Here is a 15,746-nt window from a genome sequence, read left to right on the forward strand (position 1 = left end):
CATTCATAATTTTGTGGCATTTATCATATGTTTCGTGTAATAGTTAAAACTCAACAAAACATTGTTATAAAGTGCTTTAGTTGCTAGGAGGTTTGTATAGTTCTACTAAATTTTCTTATTTGTTTGCTTATGATGGTACTATTCACTAGACTTCATGCATCGCCACTTCTCAACAAAATGGCGTTGCTGAAAGAAAGCATTGTCATATTATTGAAACTACTCATATTTTTAGTTGTTTATTGTAGATCCAAGTGTGTTTTGGGCAAACCAATTTGTATAGTTTTCCATGTCGTTAATAGAATTTCATCATCTATCACTTCATGGTTGTCTCCATTTGAAACTATGTATATTTATGTTCCTAATTATTCCTATTTAAAAGTTTTTGATTCTACATATTTTGTTCTTCTTCCACAAGTTGAACATAGTAAATTCTTTCATCATTATGTAATATGTATTTTTCTTGGTTATGGGGATGATCAAAATTCTTATCATTGTTATAATCCTATTAATAAAAAGTGTATGTTTCTCATCATGTTGTGTTTCTTGAACACATACCATTTTACTGGATTTGGATTCTCTCCATTGGAGAAATCACTGATTTTTTATCCAGTTAAATCTTAACCATCAAAACATTTTTCTTTACATTTTTTATTATTTTGATAACTCCCCCATTTGTTTTTTAACGATGAGGATCTCATTGGAGGAAACTGCAAATAAATTCTCACAGGAGAGAATCAATACCCCATTTTACTTTCTTCCTTCTGATTCTCATATTCCTATCAGATCCAAGCTTGCTCATATTGACCCATTTTCCTTTGATGATGGTATTTCCAATAATTGTAATATTGATAATTATAGGGATGATACTATTACTACTCTAGATACCAATGTTTCATCTATCCCTCACGGTTACCCAAAAATCTCATTGGACTGTTGAGTCTACTACACCCCCATCTTCTCTTTATCCATCTTGTTATTGTAAGTCTACTCAATTGCCTAATTTTATTTATTCCACTTATTTCCCTTCTTTTGCCTACTTTTTAACCTCAATTGACAATATGTTTAAGCCTTCTTCTTATAAAGAATCTATTTTTGATCTTATTTAGCAGTAAGCTATGACGGATGAACTTACTTCTTTGCATAAGACATATACTTGGATCTTGTTGAGTATACAAGATCAAAACCAAGTCTGATGGGTCAGTTGAGAGATACAAATCTAGTTTTATTGCTAAGGGATACCCTCAATAATATGGAATAGATTATGAAGAAATTTTTTCTCTCGTAGCCAATATGATTACTATTCTTATTCTTATTATGGTTGTATCTGTTTGCCAATGGAATATTTCTCAAACTGATGTTAAAAATGCATTTTTAAATGATCATCTTTAGGAGGAAGTTTATATGGAACTCCACCAGGTATTACAATAAGGGAGTGTGTAAATTGAATAAATCATTATATGAGTGAAAAAAACTTCACGAGCTTGATTTGAGAAGTTCTCCATTGTGATTACTTATATTGACTTCCATTTATGATATTACAAATGATGATGTTGATGTGATTAATGAGTTGAAATTACAGTTAGCTAAACAATTTCAAATGAAATATTTAGGCACACTTCGCTAATTTTTTAGGATTGAAGTTGCATATTCCTCTAGAGGTTATATTCTTTCTCGAATTACATATATGCCAACATTCATGCGCTCAATGTGAAATATTTCACCTCTGATGGTGTTCCTCTATTAGATCCCATTTTGTATCGTACTTTAGTTGGTAGCTTGGTGTATCTTACTATAAATAGATAAGATATTACTTATGCAATGCATATTTTTTCATTATATTGTTGTTTCTTCTACTATAGTACGTTGAGAAATTGTTCTTCGCATACTTCGGTATCTCTGGGGCCCTTTATTTCAGAGTCTGCTTTTTCCCTTCATCTTATTCTTTGGATTTACATGCTTAATTTAATGCATAGTGGGTTGTTTATCCCACTAATCGCAAGTCTACTTGTATTTTTTAGAGAGGTTCTCTTATTTCTTGGAAGAGCAAGAAGCAAGACATGTTGTCTCGTTCTTCAACAAAAGTAGAGTATCGTACTGTGGCAACTACCACTTCTGAGATAATGTGGTTACATTGGCTTCTTTCTAATATTTGCATCTCTCTATCTCTCTCTCTCACACACACACACATACACATATATAAAATTATGTAATTAACCAACTCCATAATTTCATTAATCAATATTTTACATTTCATTAATCAAATTTGTTTTACTACTAAAAATTATTTTTAATATCTGACATTTATTAACCAATTTCATATTTTCATAAACCAATATTTTACTTTTCATTAACGAATTATTTGGGCGTTTACTAACCAATTATATCACTTCATTAACCATTTTTTTACTTTTCATTAATTAACTTTGTTTTACTACTAAATATTATTTTTAATATTTGGACATTATTAACCAACTTCATCATTTCATTAACCAACGTTTTACATTTCATTAACCAACTTTGCTTTACTATTAAAAATCACTTTGTTCATGGACATTGTTCACAGTCACTTGAAGTGTTCATGACACTGTAATGACAATGTTCATTGTTCACGTCATTGTTCACCATAATTGTGAAAAATGAATACGATGTAGATATAAGGGATAGTATAAGGAATACCATTGATGCAAAACGAATAGTTTTGTGAAGGTTTCATGAGAGTAAAATTGTAGTAATATATGGTAATTATTTATTGGATGACATCAAGTTTAGTATTGGAAAGATAATTTAATTCTCATATTGAATATATTAACATTCACCAATGTTATTCTTACACTACCCCTTACATCTACATTGTATTCATTATTCATAAATACAGTAAACAATGACGTGAACAGTGAACAGTGTCATTATAGTGTCATGAAGAGTACAAGCGCGTGCACAATGGCCGTGAACGATGCTCATGAACAATACAGGCCCGTGCACAATGGCCGTGAACGATGCTCATGCACAGTGCATGAGCAGTAACTTTTAATAATAAAATAAATTTGACTAATAAAATATAAAAAGTTGGTTAATGAAGTGAGAAAATTGATTAATAAAAATATTTATATTATAAATAATTTTTAATAGTAAAATAATGTTAGTTCATAAAAAGTGAAAAATTGATTAACGAAATGATGAAATTGATTAATAAACGTCCAAATATTAAAAAAATAATAATAAATAAAATTTATTAATAAAAAATAAAATATTATCTTATGAAAATATAAAATTGGTTAATAAATGTTTGATATTAAAAATAATTTTTAATAATAAAATAAATTTATTTAATAAAATGGAAAATATTGTTAATAAAATTATTAAGTTGATTCATACACATTTTTATATCAACATTCCTTAATTTAAAATAAAAAGTATATTATAATATTTATTATTATAATATTTCACTATTTCACTAGTTTGGTATAGTGTAAAAGTTAGCCTAAGATTATCAATTTCTGTTCTTTTTAATACCACCACTAATTTTGTCCTATATCTCTCTATGATTATTATTGGGAAAATTCGTTGGAAGAATTCAAACTTACTGAATGACAAAAGTTCTAAGGAATCAAATTTAGCTTATATGTAAGTCCTCAATATCACTTTCTTGATAAAAAAAAATGTTTTTTTTTATTTGTAAAATTTAAGTTAGTATTAATTGTCCTTTTGTCAAAATTATTTTTAGATAAATATTAATGATAGAGAAAAAATAAAATAAATATAATATATAATTAAGGATATTATAGATAAAAGAAGAATTATTGTGTAAAAAGTAATCATAATAATTAACTTATTTTTTATTATATGTAAAAAATAAAAAAAAATAACACTTAAAAAATAACTGAGAGAAAGTATTTCTCTTCCTCAAACCTCACAATGATTCCATTTGATTTGACTCAAATTAATTTGTACACTTTCATAGGGTAAAATAGTAGATTCTTTGATTCATATTGAAAATCACATTTTCCATAAATCATATTCCCAAGGCCTCTCTTACTGCCTCACATTTTCCTGCCTTAGCATGGTCCCAATTCTGTCAGCTCTGATGTTGACTGACCTCTCTATTTATTCCAACTCCATTACTCCCCAAAACTGCAAAAACTCATTTCAATCTTCTCCTTCTTGTAATTCATTCTCTTCCTTTCTTTCTTTATGGTAATTACTGCATAATTTACTATACATTGCTGAGTTTTTGTCTGAAATATACTCTCCTCATGCATTTATGCAGGAAAAAATGTCTCATCAAGGATTTCTAGTTCTTGGAATTATTCTCTGCATGATCTCTTATGTTTATGGTTATCGTTATCGTTATGGCAATAATCGCGGTTGGACTAATGCACACGCAACCTTCTATGGTGGCAGTGATGCTTCTGGCACAATGGGTATGTAAAAACCAGTTTAAGGTTCAATCAAAAATCTGTTCATTGTTTAATAAAGTTATGGATTTTAGGTTCTATAATTTAATAGATATGTAACAAAAATCTCAAATTTCAGGTGGGGCATGTGGATATGGAAACTTGTATAGTCAAGGTTATGGGACTAATACAGCAGCACTTAGCACTGCATTATTCAACAATGGTTTGAGTTGTGGTGCATGCTATCAAATTAAATGTGCTAATGACCCAAAATGGTGTCTCCATGGATCCATTGTTGTTACTGCCACTAATTTCTGTCCACCTGGTGGTTGGTGTGACCCTCCCAATCACCATTTTGATCTCTCTCAACCTGTTTTTCAACGCATTGCTCAATATAGAGCTGGTATTGTTCCTGTTGTTTATAGAAGGTAATGGTCTCAAAATTTTACTTTATCAATGAAGTTTCTCCTTGCGATCTAAAAGTTATTGGCTTTCTACCATCGACATTGAAAATGTGTTTGACACAAATATTAGTCTCTTTTGACACATCAATGAAGTTACTTCCTTGTGATCTGAAAGTCATTGACTTTCTAGCATCGACATTTCTGATTGAAAGTTCTGACACAATACGTGTTAAACACTGACACGACATTAACACATGTAATTATATTTAATCATTATTTTTTTTTAGATGATTATTGATGTCGAAATATCATTGTCAGTGTTGTGTTCAGTGTTTATGTGTGCGAGGTTAAAATTCTAAAAATAAGATCTTACTAAATGAATTGTGAAAATATCATATTAATCTTTTACTATATGTTTGGTCTTGAAGTTAATATATATATTTTTCTTCATGAATGGTTTTTGATTGAAGGGTAAGCTGTAGAAAAAGAGGAGGAATAAGGTTCACAATTAATGGTCATTCTTACTTCAACCTAGTTCTTGTGACTAATGTTGGTGGTGCTGGTGATGTGCATTCTCTATCCATCAAAGGTTCAAGGACAAGATGGCAAGCCATGTCAAGAAATTGGGGACAAAATTGGCAGAGCAACTCTTTCATGAATGGACAAAGTCTTTCATTTTTAGTCACTACTGGTAATGGTCATCGTATTGTGTCATTTAATGTTGCCCCACCTAGTTGGTCCTTTGGACAAACCTACACTGGAAGACAGTTCCTCTACTAACCAACCCTTAAATGCATTTTCAAGAGAAAAAAATAAGTCATAGTTGAATAGTTTAGATATGTCAATTTATATAACACCGACACTTTATATTAAAAATGTGTCTAATATTTAATATCACGTGTCTGTAAAATATCTAAGTATATATAGCCAATATCATATTTAAGCATATGAACGCTATTATATTAAGTGTATCTATTATTAAGTATATGATACAAGTTGAATCGCATATATAAGTATATAATATGTGGCAGTGTCTAATATCAATGATACTTTATATTAAAAATGTTTTTAGTATTTGATATCACGTGTCTGTAGCATATTTAAATATATGACGTCTGTAACAAATCTAAATATTTGACATGTGTCAGTATCAAACATTAAGCTTATTGACAAAATGTATAAATGAATTGCTTTCTTAATATATGTCAAGTTTGTAAAGGTACCTAGTTTTTAACTAAGGGTGAAAAAGGAGAAGGTACTTCTATTTGAAAGAGCACCTTTACAATGAGGTACTTCTATTTGAAAGAGCACCTTTACAATGTTGTTTAAGTATATTCTTCTTGTACTTGCAAGTTGCAACTATTATTGAATGAGAAATGTCTATGCTTCATTTGTGTAATAAAAATTAAATGCATTGCTTTACATCCTAAAATCTCACTGCACAAATTGATTGCTGAAAATGGCTGGCTGCTGACTTAAAGGATAAATGAATTCCTTTGTTTGATATAAATGTTGTCATACAAGAATATACTCAAGTTATTGTTCTTTCTCTTGCCTCAAATGAAAATTACTCAAATTATAGGATGTAACTAGTGTTAGTATACCAAATCATTTTCATTAAAATTTAAAAAAATGTTGAATTAATTTCTGTATCAACTGGAAATGTTGGTGAAATATATAACTTAAAAAAAAATTATTTTTTGTATTTTGATAATTATTTGAAAACCAACATAGATTAGTCACTTGATAAGGGCCTAACATCAATAATATATTAAAATTATTTTTATGAATTATAAATTCATTAAAGCTAATTTACTAACTATTGTCAATAATAATAACCCATTGTAAAATAACTTTAAAATAAAAACTTTTTTTAGTGTTTTAGATTTTAAATTTCTCTAATAATTTGAAAATTCTCTGTATTAAGAGAAGTTGAAATTGAGCTGTCCATTTTTTTTACTAAGACATGTGATTGTTGAAGCCAATTTTCTGTGGTTTACTGAGAAGCATTTTACCTGCACCCCGTAGTTATACTGGGCACCCCCTGCATATTTTAAAAATGTTTATTGTGATCTTATAATTTATCATTCATGTTTTTTAAATAAAAAAAATCACTCGCAAAGAATCAATAAAAAATCGGTAGTTTAAGAAAATATCCGGTAAAATTGTTTGTATTAATCGAAACATTTAAGATAAATGTAATTGTTGGTACATGTTTATACTTTGTAAAAAAATGTTGTGGATATTAACACGAATAGCGATTTTATATTAAATTCGATGTATCAAATTTTTGTCACCTTTAAAATTTTGGTAGGTTAAATTTTATATCGTTGAGATTGCACTGACGTTTTTGTATGGTCAACAATGAATTAAAACTTATATAAATATGTTTCTTGTAATGATAGAAAAACATTAAAAGAATGGATCAATACTTTTATATTGCATTTGTTTACTTTAATGGTGTGATTTCTCCATTTGAATTTAGGATTATTAAGAATACCACTTTAATGGATATGAAATCCAAACTCGAGAATCTCTTACACTACAATGGAAAGCTAAGGGTGGTCAATGTTGTTTACCATTCAACCATGTTTGATCTTGAAGGGAACATAAGGTTTAGTAAGTTTGAGTTTAACATGAAGGATAATGTAAGAGTTATGGGAAGTACATTTCACCGTCATGAAACTAAGGGTCCAATCGAGGTAGATGTGCACTTGAAAGATCGACATATGATACTCTAAAAATGCTAAAACATCCCAACATAGCTCGGGATTATGATATGTTATTTTAGATATATGTTATGTTATATCTAGATGTTTTTAAGTTTATGTTATGTTATATTATGTTTAGATGTTGTTAAGTTTATTTTAAGTTTATCTTTTGATATGTTATGTCAAGATGTTGTTAAGTTTATGTTGAGATTATGCAACGATAGGTTCTGAACAAATAAAATACAACGACAACAAGTCTTGAAACAACAACTCATAAAACAACAAAAAGTTATACAACAACAAAAAGTCATGATCTAATAAGTAGTAATAATACATCTATAACGACCCACCATATGCAATGTATGCAATCCACATTGCTAAAGTATAAGTCTCACCATCTGAATTTATCAAACCCACAAGGCTATTAGAAAGAAGATCTATCGTCAACATCCTCCGTCAATCAGTCATATTAGGTGGTAGAGATAGTGGCAGAATGGCATCTGAAGAGTCAACTGATCCATGAGGGATAATAACAGTAAGTGATGCTCTATAGTACTACTCTAAGTATCTATCAAGACAGTTCCTTGGAAATATCATAACCATTGCATTTTCTATAATCTTTGTGGCACTACACACCATGTTAGAACATAATCATCTATGAACACTAAATGGTGCAATAAGAACATATTGTGGTATATCATGCATGTAGTCAAACTGGCGTAGACATCGCTCATAAAGGTAAGCAATCATTGTACTCTCCCAATGAAGATAGCTGGAAAATAGTGCAATCTCGTCAAAATCTCGATGCACCAAATGATGTCCAGTTGACATCCTCAATGGTTTTATACTCTTGAGGACTGCTTGGGTGAGAATGCTTAAAGACTCATCTTGTCGCTCGGGGGGAGTCAGAAGTGATAAAAACCATATCATGCTTGTCACAAAGGGAGACAAAGTGCTCGTAGGTCCAACACTACACTATAACATATAATTCAAAACCACACAACTTTACATTAATATTTTTTAAAAAAGTATACCTAAAATAGACTCATATAACCACCAATATGTCTAGTCTCAAATGTAGTATCTTTGCCAAGGGCATGATAAATAATCGTCACAACAATACATCTCCATGCCCATCTATGAAATCCTAGGTCAATGATTGGGGATATGTACCTCATATCAATGTATACATGTGACTTATCTTTCAAAATAGTGAATCCAAACAGATGTAACATGTATACTTTGTGGCCTCCAAGTACTTAAAATGTTTCACCAATGATGCATAATTGTCTCGAAGCCAAGAGAGAAGAAAACGAGCACCCTTGTTAACCTTAAACCTCTCTGAAATGTTTCTTCGTGTAATGCCTAAGTATGTTTATGCACTCATAGTAGCTTTCACATCACACGTATGTGGAATGGTGAAAAATTTACTTGTGTAAGGGAGATAAAGTAGGCTAGAAACATCATCCTGGTGATCGTCACCTCCATAAATGAAAGATGGAATAAATATGTATCATTATTTCATCTCTTCATAAAAGTAAAAAATAAAGAGGAGTTAAGCATGGGGAGATAACAGTGCACGAGAGATAGCAGACAAACATCATCCACTAAACTCACAAGATCCTATGGCATCTGCACAACCAAAAACTTCGCTAGCTTCATCTCATGAGTACCTTCAATGAAATGTGGTTCTATCATAATTAATTCATAAAATATCGGTTATTTTAAATTAGTCATTAATAGATAAAATTAAATTAAATTAAAATATATATCCCTCTCCTTGTCATAATCGAAAGGCGACATGAGCACGGTACCCTGTCAACATTGGCAGGTCATAAGGCCTTTTAGGAACCTCAAATGTATCGTCCTCGAGGAGCATTGTATGGTCGGACACCTTAACATGTGCCTCTATATCAACATGATCAGACCCCTCATCATGTGAATTTGTATTAACATGATAAGACACCTCAGCATGTGCCTCGTCATCATCGCCTTTGGAGTGTTCTTCTCTACCTCCTATACGAGGGATAATTTATGGTCTAGTAATCTAGTTGAAGGGATAATTTGACAACTTAGTATATTTCCATACATATGATCATAAATACTTTCTTATACTTCTTGATGACTTTAGTAGATTTTTATGGATAATTATGCTTAATTCCAAAGCATAAGTGTCAATTCATTTCCAATAGTTTATCACCTTAATAGAAAACTAGTTTCAAATATGTTCCCAGTTTTGTTAGATCAGAAAATGGTCCTGAATTCCACATATCCAAGTTTTATGCTTCCAACGGAATTATTCATCAGAATAATATGTTGAATTACCTTAGAAAAATGGGATGATGAAGATTAAATATCAACACATTCTCAATGTAGGTATAACCTTAATTTATCATTCCAAAGTCCCCAAAACATTTTTGTCATATGTAGTATCTTATGTCACCATCATCGTCAATAGGGTCAACACTTCATTACTTAATCATAGATCATTATACCAAACTCTTCATGATTCTTTACCTAATATAAATTTGATAAAGGTATTTGGTTCATTTTCCTATGCCTCAACCTTACAAAATCATAGAATTAAACTTGCTTGTAGAGCAAGAAAGTCATTATTTATAGGATATGCAATTGGTTACAAATGCTTTATCCTTCAATATCTCCATTCTTAAGAGATATTCATATCCTGAACTGTCACATATCATGAGAACATATTGTCTTACCAAATTGAAAATTTCCCTGATACACATAACTGGGAATACTTCAATGACTTGTATAAGAAGTCAGACACAACCTCACTAGTCTTACCTAACATTCTTGTACCTAATTCACCAATCAACTCCCAAAGTGACTATGCTCCTAATTTAACTATTTATGATCTACCATTAGATCATGTTAATCATGATGATAAAACTTTTACTCCACCTCATATCCCTCGTGTATCATCAAGAGTGAGGCATCAAGCATCACATCTCAAGATTATGTATGTGCTTCTTTTAATGACACCCCAAATCAATCTTCTTCATATACTACTTACCCTAATTCCAATTTTATATCTTATTTTAATTTATCTCTTTATCAATATCGTTTTAGTCTTTCAATAACCACTCATACTAAACCCAAGTCATGTAATGTGGTAGTCAAGCTTGAATGTTTGAATCAAGCTATTAAAGTTGAGCTTGATGCTCTTGAAAAAACTGGTACTTGGGAACTGGTAGATCTTCCATCCAATGTTAAACCAGCATGATGCATATAGGTCTATAAAATCAAGCATAAGTCACATAGAATCATAGAGAGATCCAAGGCAAGGTTAGTTCTCAAAGGATATAACCAGATGAAGGACTTTACCACTTAAATATTTAATTACTAGTTATTAAACTCACCATATTTGAAATTGTTTTAGCTATAGAATCCATTCACATTTGGAATCTACATCAACTTGATGTAAACAATGCATTCTTTCGTGGTGAGTTACATGAGTATGTTTATGTGATTGTTTCACCCGGTGTCCAACCTTAAAAACCAGATCATCTTTGCAAATTTATTAAATTTCTCTATGGAATTTAAACATGAAAGTATACACACTTATCATTCACCATGGTTATAAACAAGCGACTTCAGATCACTCATTGTTTGTAAAAAGCAAAGATTCCTCCTTTACAAATCTTCCTGTCTATGTTGATAATGTGATTTTAGCATATAATTCCTTGACTGAATTGCAACACATGAATGATGTTCCACATCAAGCATTCAAAATCAAAGATCTTGGTATCCTCAAATACTTATTAGGCTTGGAGGTAGAACCTTCTAAACAAGGGATATATCTATGCCAAAGGAAATATTGCACTTATCTCTTGGCATACTCAAGTTTCCTCGGTTCAAAATTTGCCACTACTCCAAGTAACTCATCAATCAAGCTTTGCCACAATAATAGCCCTCCACTTGCAGACATACCAACCTATAGAATACCTGTTTGTAGGCTTATATACCTTAATACCACTATACTAAATATCACATTATCACTAAAAAATTCAGTCATTTTCATCAAACTCTTCCATTGTTCACTACAATGCAACATGCAGAGTTTTACGATACTTGAAGCTTTGTCTTTGTAGAGTAGTATTTTTTCCTATAAATTTAGTTGTGCATTTAAAAGGTTTCTATGATGATGATTGGACAAAGTATATTGACACCAAAAGAACTATATTAGAATCATGTTTCTACATAGGATCTTCACTCATCTCATGGAGAACCAAAAAGTAAAACATTGTGTCCAACTTCTGAAGCCAAGTATAGAGTCTTAGTTACTGCAACTTATGAAAACTAATGGATTCTATACTTATTGCATGATTTGAAAGTTGAATGCTTCAAACCACATGTTTTATTTTATGACAGTCAAAGTGCATTTTACATAGTTGTTAATTCGGTATTTCACGAAAGAACTAAACATCTTGAGATAGATTGCCATATTTTCAGAGAGAAATTTCAAGAAGGGACTATTAAGCTCATCCCTCTTTCTTCACATAACTAGATAGCCGATTTCCTTAGAAAATCATTGTCGCCGAAGCGCCTCAATGCTCTTATGTACAAGTTGGACTTGATCAACATTTACCAAGATTCTTGTGATATAATCCAAGTTGTAGCCCTAGCCCAAGTTAGTTAGGGTTAGGGTTTGTTAGTTACTTAATTACCAAGTTAGTCAGTTAGTTTTTTACTTAGAGTACAAGTAAATTTATATATAAATACATGCATATTGTAATTCAATTTTATAACATTCAATAATAACAATCCTTATTCTTCATTCTCTTTCTCTACTCACCAAAAGTGCCTCACGCACTAACAAATTGATATCTCGAGCTCCAATTAGTTTCTTGATCGTGTTTTTAAGAATCACACAGTAGTGATCATGTTTTTCAGGATCGTGGGTTGTTAATCACGTTTGCTGCAAAGATGAACGGTAACAATGGCATTTCAAATTCTCTTCCAATTCTTGATGGCAAAAATTGGATCTGATGGAGAAACATATGCAATCTTTATTTGGATTTCATGAAACCCTAGAATTGGTTACTAATGGCATCCATGAGCTTGCTGAGAATGCAATTGATGCTCATAAAGTCGGGAACAAGGAGGCCAAGAAGAAAGACTGCAAGGTTATGTTTTATATTCAATCGATGGTAGACACGACAGACTTTGATCGGTTTTCTCATGCTGAACCGACGAAGGAGATATTGCGAAGGCAGTATGAATTAGTGAAGATAGGAGAAGAAGAAAATATTGTAGGCTATGTCTCGAAGGTGCAGAAGTTTGTTCATCTCATGAAAGGTTGTGGTGAAATCTTAACTAATAAGGTTATAGTTGAGAAGGTAATATGTACATTGACCTCTCACTTTGAGCACATTATCATTGATATTCAAGAATCCAACAATCTTGAAACATTGAAATTAGAAGATTTGGTTGGTTCGCGAGAGGCACATGAGATGAGGATTATTGAAAGGAAAGGCGTTCAATATTCAATACAAGCTCAATAGGCTCAGACATGGAAGAAACATGGTAGTTCCAACAAGTTCAAGAGAAAATGAGACAAAACCCAGAGCAAGAAGTCTTGGTCGAACCCTCAAAAGCATAAGGTCGATGATAGGGCCAAGAATTATTGGTACAAGAAAGATAAGAATGAAAGAGAAAACCTTGCACCCCAAGATTCAGATGATTCTGAAGACACGATGGTTATGGATGCAATTTTCAAAGAGCATGTCAACCCCAAGATTTGGTTTCTCGACACAGGTTGTTCGAATCACATGACTGGTTGAAAAGTGTGGTTAGAATATGTTGACGAGTCGAAGAAGAGTAAGGTCAAACTTGTTGATAATAGCTTGATGCAAGCAGAAGGTACTAGCGACATAGTTATTCAAAGGAGAAATGAAGCAAAATCTATGATCGAAGATGTACTATATGTACCTGGAATGAAATGCAATCTGCTAAGTGTTGGAAAAATGGTCGAAAAAGATTTCTCAGTGGTTATGAAAGATGGAGCCTTGGAACTATTCGACATTCAAAATAATATGGTCTTAAAATCTCCTATGTCGAAGAATAGGACCTTTAAGACCATGATCAACTCGACTGAGGTACAATGCCTAAAAACAGTTGCCAACCACAAGAACAGTTGGTTGTGGCATTTAAGGTTTGGCCATCTAAATTTTAGATTGTTCAAGATATGGCAATTGGTATACCAAGTCTTGAGATGCACGACAAACTCTGTGAAGGTTGCTTAGTAGGGAAGTAATCCAGAAATTCTTTTGTTTCGATTATGCCAATGAGGCCCTCTTACATACTAAAAATAGTATATTCAGATGTATGTGACCCATCCGAGGATCATACCATTGATGAAAACATGTATTTTGTCTCATTTGTTGATGAGTGTAGTCGAAAGCATTGGATCTATATGATAAAGCAAAAGGGTGAAGTATTTGAGATCTTTAAGAGATTCAAGATGCTTGTTGAAAACCATAGTGAAAAGAAGGCCGAGTTTTGTGAATAGAAGGAGGTGGAGAATACATGTCCAAAATGTTTGAAGAGTTTTGTGCAAAACATGGTATTGATCATGAGGTAACTTCTCCTTACACGCCTCAACATAATAGAATATCATAAAGAAGAAACATGATCATATTGGATATGGCGATATGCATGTTGAAGTAGAAGAATTTTCCAAAGTCATTATGGGGTGAAGTTGTCACCACTATTGTTTCTATTCTTAACAGGTGGCCTACCAAGAAGTTGAAGAATAATGTTCCTGAAGAAGTGTGAAGTGGAAAACGACCATCAGTGAGTCATTTGAAGGTGTTTGGCTCTATCTGCTATAAGCATGTTTCTGATACAAGAAGAAGGAAGCTTGATGATAAAAGTGACTATGATTCTGGTAGGATATCATAAAATTGGAGCATACATGATATTCAATCCAATCAATGAGAAGATCATAATGAGTCCACACATTGTGAATGATAATAATTCAGCTTTGGATTGGAATTTAGGTGATGCAACTAACAAGCCATTGATAGGATATGAAGTTGATGAAGAAATTAGTGAGCATGAAGAAATTCCAATCGTTAATGTTCCAGTCACTGTCAAATTCTAAGAGGAGAATCGAAAGGGTGTGGCTAGCACCATACCTCAAAGAACCATAATTCTTCCAGCAAGGCTTCAAGACTATGAAGTGGTTGGTAATGATGATGACACAAAAGATGGAGAATTAGTTCATTTTTATTTACTTGAAGGTGATAAAGAAATAAACTATAAAGAGGCTTTAAAGAATAAATAATGGACGTCAGTTATGTGTAAGACCCCAATTTTGACCCTAAGATCCCTCATGCTATCTCATCGTATGCATTGGCATTAAGATCACACCTTGGTATCCTCCTTACCCCTCCATTCATTGAGTTTGAATTGGGAGAGATAACCAAGCAAATTTGATTGTATCATACTTTGTTTTTCATTATTTACTAACCAAAATACCAAAAATATGTCAATGTATAGTTTGTTGCTTTTGTAGGTAGTGTGTGTGCTCACCCATGCTCTATCAGGCTTATATCTAGGGTTTGAGACCCCCAGTGAAAGGAGTTCAATCAAGAAATGGTTCATATTGGCTCTAAGCATCATATATGGATCCCCATGATCTTCACATATCATTTTGATCAAGAAATCATCAAGAATTTGGAGTTTGTTTGCCTTGGAAACCCTAATTCATCTGGGTATCTTGTGTAACTTCTTCAACAAGTTTATTTAACAATTGATAAAATATTTCAAGGGATACTTCATATTACATCATACTACACATATATGATCCTCCATGAGTCCCAAAGTTCAAGAGAATGTCAAGTTAGCAAGTTGGTTCATGGTGGTTGACCAAGGAAAGTCAACTAGTCAAAACTGGGGTTCCCTAGACCTTATCTCCTACAATTTTTGTCATATGAAAATGATTCCAAGAGAAACGTTACTAAAAATGACATTCCAAACAACTTTCATGTTGAAATCAAGATCTAGTTTTTCTTGGAAAGTCATTTTTTATGGTGAAAGATTATAGGTCATTTTGTCTGAACCCTAGTTTGGAGGTCAACTTCCCAAGATCATAACTTGCTCAATTTTTATGAGACGAAAGCCATTGAAGATCCATGATCAAATTCAAGATATCTACTTCAACTTTTATGTTCTGAGGAAGTTCAAATTCAACTTTCAAGTGCATGTGC

At 32.0% G+C, this 15,746-nt stretch overlaps 1 protein-coding gene across 1 annotated transcript; it reads left to right on the forward strand.

Moving 5' to 3' along the window:
* The first annotated feature begins 4,013 nt into the window (after positions 1–4,013).
* Positions 4,014–5,764, forward strand: LOC127122026 (expansin-A10). Its single transcript, XM_051052443.1, has 4 exons — positions 4,014–4,163; positions 4,268–4,421; positions 4,534–4,822; positions 5,269–5,764. The coding sequence occupies exons 2-4, from the start codon at positions 4,274–4,276 to the stop codon at positions 5,576–5,578; spliced, it is 747 nt and encodes a 248-aa protein (XP_050908400.1). The 5' UTR covers positions 4,014–4,163; positions 4,268–4,273; the 3' UTR covers positions 5,579–5,764.
* Positions 5,765–15,746: the final 9,982 nt, after the last annotated feature.

The sequence above is a fragment of the Lathyrus oleraceus genome, chromosome 1 (genome assembly GCF_024323335.1).
Source record: "Lathyrus oleraceus cultivar Zhongwan6 chromosome 1, CAAS_Psat_ZW6_1.0, whole genome shotgun sequence".
In the NCBI taxonomy this organism is placed as follows: domain Eukaryota; kingdom Viridiplantae; phylum Streptophyta; class Magnoliopsida; order Fabales; family Fabaceae; genus Lathyrus; species Lathyrus oleraceus.